The sequence below is a fragment of the Suricata suricatta genome, chromosome 7 (genome assembly GCF_006229205.1).
Source record: "Suricata suricatta isolate VVHF042 chromosome 7, meerkat_22Aug2017_6uvM2_HiC, whole genome shotgun sequence".
NCBI lineage: Eukaryota > Metazoa > Chordata > Mammalia > Carnivora > Herpestidae > Suricata > Suricata suricatta.
In genome coordinates, this window is record NC_043706.1 from 17360977 (window position 1) to 17367584 (window position 6608).

The 6608-nt window shown below is 42.1% G+C and overlaps 1 protein-coding gene across 1 annotated transcript in view; it reads right to left on the reverse strand.

Moving 5' to 3' along the window:
• The window catches only part of SMIM13 (small integral membrane protein 13), a 25053-nt gene extending 18451 nt beyond the window's left edge, over positions 1 to 6602 (reverse strand). The window contains exon 1 of the mRNA XM_029945014.1: positions 6433 to 6602. Within this exon, the coding sequence (XP_029800874.1) occupies positions 6433 to 6508 (76 nt within the window). The 5' untranslated portion in view covers positions 6509 to 6602. The remainder of the gene's footprint in view (positions 1 to 6432) is intronic.
• Positions 6603 to 6608: the final 6 nt, after the last annotated feature.

The following is a 6608-nucleotide window of genomic DNA, read 5'->3' on the forward strand; positions in this document are numbered from 1 at the left end:
CTTCACTCAGCATGACACCCTCAAGGTCCATCCACTTTCCTACAAAGGGCCATATGTCATTCCCTCTCATTGCCATGTAGTACTCCATCGTGAATATATACCACATCTTCTTGATCCATTCGTCAGGTGATGGACATTTAGGCTATTTTCTGTTGTATGAAGGGTGGTCTGTGACCATTCTGTTCCTCATGGGTCATAGGGTTTTAAGGTCTACTACTTATTTTTAGATAGGTCTTTTGTCAAATTCCTGAGGGGGAGTAGGTGGTGTCTGTTACACTCTTAGAAGGAATCTTATGCCTGAAGGAGTTTGCTGTGACCACCCCTTCCCATAATTGTTCCAAAATTTGTGTTTTTCCCCACCCAGAGACCTCAGGTCCTAATGGAAAAGGTTAGGACCTCTCGGCCTAATTTATCCTATCTTTCCTTAATATAGTTACTTTGTATAAGTGTCCTCTCTGTTGGAGTAAAAGGCCTTCAAGGGCGTGGATTACGCTTCATTAATTTTTAAATGCCCATCAACAGTACCATGAGGGCTGTCCATCTTGAGACCCCCTTGGTTTGTACTACTCTTAAGACTTGTTTGTGATGGGAATTTAATAATTTACACCGGGGAATCTTTCTCTGTTCCTTCTTCAAATATAGGAGGATCCACTACATGCTAGGCACTAAAATCCAAGGATAGAGCAGTGAACTAGCCAAACAAGGTCGCTGTCTTCATGGAGCTTATACGCTAACTGGGGAAAACAAACTCATAAAACAGTTCACTTCAGAAAGGGCTACGTGCTCAGAAAACCAAGGGTCACTGAGATAAAAAGTAACTGGATAAGTTACCCTAAGTGGACAGGGCAGGTCTCTTCTGAGACAGCAGCTGATGTGAAACATGAATGACGTGAATGGCGAAGAACCAGCCACGTGAAGAGCCAGAGGAAGCCTGAGGGCAAAGGCCCTGGGGAGAGGACACGGTTGGCCTGTGAGCAGAGGGGAGAACGGAGAAGACAGTGGGGAAGCAAGAGAGGCCACGGCGCGCAGATCCTTGGAGCCACAGTAAGGGATCTGGATTGTACTTCAAGGGAAGTGAGAAGCCGCAAGAGGACAGGCTTTAAGCATGGAGTGCCATGTTCTAAAGAGTGGTAAATGATCTAGCAGAGCAAAGGAAACAAAAAGTCTGAGTGGCTGGAAAGAGGAATAGCAATGGGAGCCAAAATTCAATCGAGAACTATGGAAAAGATTAGGACTTGGGATGGGAAGACAGGAGGGTTAAGGGGGGAAGTAAAAAGGATTGGCGGAAAGTCTATTTACAAAGCTGACATGCAGGCAACCAAATTTCTAACACCCGAGCAGGAAATGAGAGGCTTCTTCTCGGAAAAGATGGAATGGCCACGGAGGAGAGACCTCCAGATACTAACAACTGGGGATTCTCCCAGAGAAGGTAACGTGCTGTCAGTACTGACACTAAGAACTGATGACCATCTTTTACTCCCTCAGCCTTAAATATGCATACAGAACAGAGCAGCAGACATCCGCAAAAATTTCCCATCACAAAAAAGAATCCGAAGCAAACAAACCAAAAGAAAAGATAAGGAAGAAACAAAGACAAGGCAGGGAGAAGAAAAACACTTCATTAAAAACTAAGGTTGATCCTTGAACAATACAGGTTTGAGCTCTGTGGGTCCATTTATACACAGAATTTTTTCAATAAATACAATAAAGTACTATAAATATATTTTCCTTATGATTTTCTTAATAACATTCTCTTTTCTGCTTTACTGAAAGAATACAGTTAGCATACATCTACAAAATATGTGTTAATCGACTCTTTCTCAATAAGGCTTCTGGTCAACGGGGAAACTATGAATTAAGTTTTGAGGTGTCAACTGTGTGGGGGTTAGTATTCAAGAGTCAACTGTATAACTAATATGCTTATAAATATAAAATATACAGCATAAAGCAAAAAGAGGTTCTGGAGAAGTAATCAGAGAACAAGAAAGTTCAGAAATTAAAAACTGGGTAACTAAAATAAAAAAGTAAGAGATAGAAGATAAAACCCTAAACATATCCCAGAAGGGAGAGGAGAAATGATAGAAAATAAGATAAACAGGTAACACTACAGAATCAGTCCATGAGGTCCAACATCCAGCTAACAGAAGTGTTTTTAATTGCAAGGAGCCAGAAAAATGGAAGGAAGGGAAATATACCAAGGCAGATCATTATGACATTTCAGAATAACAATGACAGAAAAAACTACCAGACAGAGAAACCAAGTTATTTATAAGGACAAAGAAACAGAGGCCATTAGATTTCTTAAAATCAGGCTAAAGAAGCTAGAAACCAGTGAAGTAATCATTTTTAAAATCTGGATGAAAATTATCTACCACCTGAAAGTTATTCAAATTATCAATAAGTATAAACGTGGAAGATTTTTCTAGACATTCCAACATCAATAAAAAACATTTTGACATCAATGAAAGATACTTTCAGGCTGGCATTAGCTCAAAAAATTATTTTCCGTGCATTTTTTTTCTCAGAAAGCGACCAGAAAACATGCTCCTGCAAAACAAGATTATAAACTGAGAAAGATAATGACACGAGCTTCGGAAAACAGGCTTTCCAGAAGAGAAAGTCAAGGGCAGGCTGAGATGGAAGGAGAGCTCTGGGATTGGGTGGCGGGCTGAGGCCAGGGACAACAACAATGTGCACACAGAAAAGAAGTAATACTAGTAGATAAGTTAAAAAGGCGACTGTTAACTTCAGGAAAAATGAAGAACCATGTAAGAAAGGAAGTGTAGTTATGTTACATCATTTGACCAGCAGAGACTCCTTACACGTTAAAATATAAATCTAGACTCTCAAATGAGCCAAAAGTGTTAACTAACAAAGGCAGACAAGGAAAGAAGTGGGGACTCTACCATGGCTAATAAATAATGCCTAAAGTTGCAAAATCAAGAACTAGCTATGAATAGATTATTTACGAATATGAAAGTAAATAACTAGGCAAAACAGTGACACGGAGGGCTGAAGGGAACTACTTTCTGCCTTTAGTGCTACTGACTTTTGAAACTGCTTCTTTGGTTAAAAACACTTGAGAAGGGGCGCCTGGGTGGCTCAGTCAGGTAAGCCGCTGACTCTTGATTTCCGCTCAGGTCATGATCTCAAGGTTTGTGGGTCCAGCACAGAGCCCGCTTTGGATTCTTTCCCTTTCTCTCCCCTAAGTGCTCTCCTCTCTCTCAAAAGCAAATAAACTTTAAAAAAAAAAAAGGATTCTGTTTTAGATGTATTAAGTTGACTCTTTCTAGATATCCAAGTGTGCTATCCAGAAAAGACATTTGGGAGGTGCCTGGATGGCTCAGTCAGTTAAGCGTCTGACTTTGGCTCCGGTCACGATCTCCTGGTTCCCACACCTAGCTATCCACTGTCTGCGCAGAGCCAACTTTGGATCCTCTGTCTCCCTCTCTCACTCTCTCTCAAAACTAAACATTCAAAAAAGAAAAGAAAGGACAAGAAAAAGCATTTGAGGTGCCTGAGTGGCTCTGTTGGTTGAGCGTCTGACTCTTGATTTCAGCTCAGGTCATGATAGGCAGTGAGATGAGTCCCCGTGTAGGGCTCGGTGCTAAGCATAGAGCCTGCTTACAAGTCTCAGTCTCTCTTTCCCTTCCCCCCCACCCCAGTTTTAAAAAAAAAAAACTTTTTAAGAAAAAACATTTGATGCATGAGGGTTGGGTGCAGGAAAAAAGTCAGAGCTGGAGATAATCTATCTTAGTCATTAGTTACAGTTAATATTTAAATCTCCAGGACTAGATAAGATACCAGAGGAAAAGAACACAAGGAAAAAGAAATAGAAATACATACCTGTACCTGTATTATAATATAGAAATATGATAGAAAATGGCATGTATTACTTCACAGAGTAAGGGCAAGTACGAGTCCATGAAATTTTTATTTCAGATACAAAAAGATGATAGAGATAAATACAAATAAACTGATTGGTACCTGTGCTTTGTATACTTATGAATGTACTGGGAATGATGTAAAATGTATTTCCTATCATAGACTGTGATCCAAAAATGTTTAAGAAATTCCAGGAAAAAGATAAACAATTAGGCACTATGGCAGGAAGAATACTATGAAAGTATAGTGTAGAAAAGCCAAGAGAAATACTTCCTAGAAGGAATGCTCACCTATAGGGAATGAGTATGAGAGGTTAAATACAACTAAAGCTAAGTGACCAGTGACCATGGACTTGGTAATACGAAGACTATTTTTTCTTGACCTTGACAAGGGCCACCTCAGTGAATGGTGGTAGCGGATGAGAGGCAAGAAAGTACATACAACCAATACGGACAAGAGAAAGGAAACCTCCCTAGGAACCTGAAATTTGAAAATCAGAATTCACTATGTGAAAGTGATGCAGAAAATCAGAGTTTTAAAGTAGAAGTAGGCTGTGAGTTTCTTAGGGCAGAATCACAGGCTTCTAATCTCCAATGTGACCGTATTTGGAGATAGGGCCATTAAAGACTTAATTAAGGTTAAAAAATTCATAAGGGTGGGGCCCTAATCCAATATGACTGGCATTCTGACTAGAAAAGATTAAGGCACAGGCGAAAGACCGTGTGAGAACACAGGGAAAAGACAGCCATCTACAAGCCAAGGACAGAGGCCTCAGAAGAAATCAACCCTGCTGACACCTTGATCTTAGACTTCTAGAACTATAAGAACATAAATTTCTGTTGTTTGTTTAATGTAATGTGGTATTTTGTCATGGCATCCCTGCAACTAATACAAGGCCTGAGTCTCAAGTCTGGTCAAATCCTTCTCCCCCCCCCCCCCCCCCCCCCCCCCCCCCCCCCCCCCCCCCCCCCGCCCCCGCCCCCACAACCAAGCCCCAGGTCCATCCGAGTTAAAAGTCGAAGCTACTCCATCATTAGCTCTCTCAACAGAAAAGTATTTGAATTACTTTTTCTTAAAGCTATTAGTTCTGGACCATTCCAATCAAAATAAGAAGTTCTTTTTACTTACCACACCTCACCTCTCATTCCACAATATTTTCTGAAACCAAAGGCAAGGCATGTTTAGAAAAACGAGTAATATCAAAGTTAAACAGCTACTGGGAGCAGAGGAAGCAAATATGATGTAGCAACTGGGAATTCTGATGCCCCAAATCAAGTTGGGCAAAAATTCTACCCAAGGTTTTGTACAGTCTACGTGTCACATCCTCACTTCCAGGCAGCTTGCACCTTCAGATTAGAAAAAGGAAGCATATGCTTTCCTCCTTTTTCACGTGCAAAACAAACCACACAGATCTGGTTTTCTTTACTTCCAGAATCTCACAAATCTACAATTAGCCCCAAATCCTGGTCACAAGCAGGAAACCGAGAAAGGCTTCTCAATTGTCTTATCATCAGAAAAGAAAGGCTGTTAACTCTGGTTCCTTCCTAAAGGAAAAAAGTTAAAATATACACACAAATACATATATATAGGCATTTGCATGAGTGCACACACATCTTCTCTACACACAGTTGATAACGGAGCATTTAGTTCATTAATCATGTAAAGAATAGGCTCTATAGTATTTATTTGTATTTCTGCCTAATTATTGCATCAACCTGAACACATTCTTCAATATACTGGAATTATGAAAAATTAAACTCACTGACATCTGGTTCTCAATTACTTCCCAAATTTTCACAACTGCTTAGCCACTATGGCTAAGAGACCTGTGGTTATCAGTTACTGTACATAAAAAAAGTCACGACGATCTAAAATTATGCCAATATTACCCTGAGAAGAAAGTTTTAAGTCCTCTCAACCCAAGAAAGTAAAAAAAATCACAGCAAACAAAACAGCACCATTATTACAAAACTGAGAGTTAGGTTACCTGACCCTGGAAGTTTAATATAGCCGGTGTGTTTTTAAGTTCTGCCGAGCCTCAACATTTCTATCGGGAACCTAGTTTAAGCCTGAACTCGAAGTAAACAGTTTCACCGGGGCTTCCTGCCCAATTCTGTCCCTACTCCGATTCAATGAAGGAATGGAAAGCTCTCATATTCATCAGGGTTCGAACCTCTAAAATAAGGACACGGAATAACCAATCACTTCACCTTCGAATAGAGGCCAAGGTTAAAATCTGGGCAGACAGTGGTTAAGAACGGCAATCAAGAGCAGACGCTGCCCGAGCAGCAGTATCTGGTTTAACCCCGAGTCAGGATGCCCAGCCCTGGAACCTGTTCTTTCTCTCTCTCTCCGGGATGCCCAGATGGCCTGTCCTGGGCCAGGGGCACATCCCCCCTGAGCGAAGTGGGCAGCAGATGATTTTAAGACACTTGTCCGTCCACGACATTTAAAACAGAGGCAGGAGACCAAACGAGCGAGCACCCAGAGCCGCGCGGGCGTGGGTACCGCGGTGTGGAACTGCCCCGCGGCGGATGCCCCACTCACCGCACACCATCAGCAGCAGGACGATCAGCAGCGTGACCACGAACACCAGCAGGGTCAGCCCGACGTTGTGCCACATCTTGGAGAGAGGACCGCAGTCGGAGCCGCGCTGCGGGGCGGCAGGCGCTGGCGGGCGGGCGTCGCGTGCTGGGCTTCAGCGGCGGGCGCCGGGGGCGACG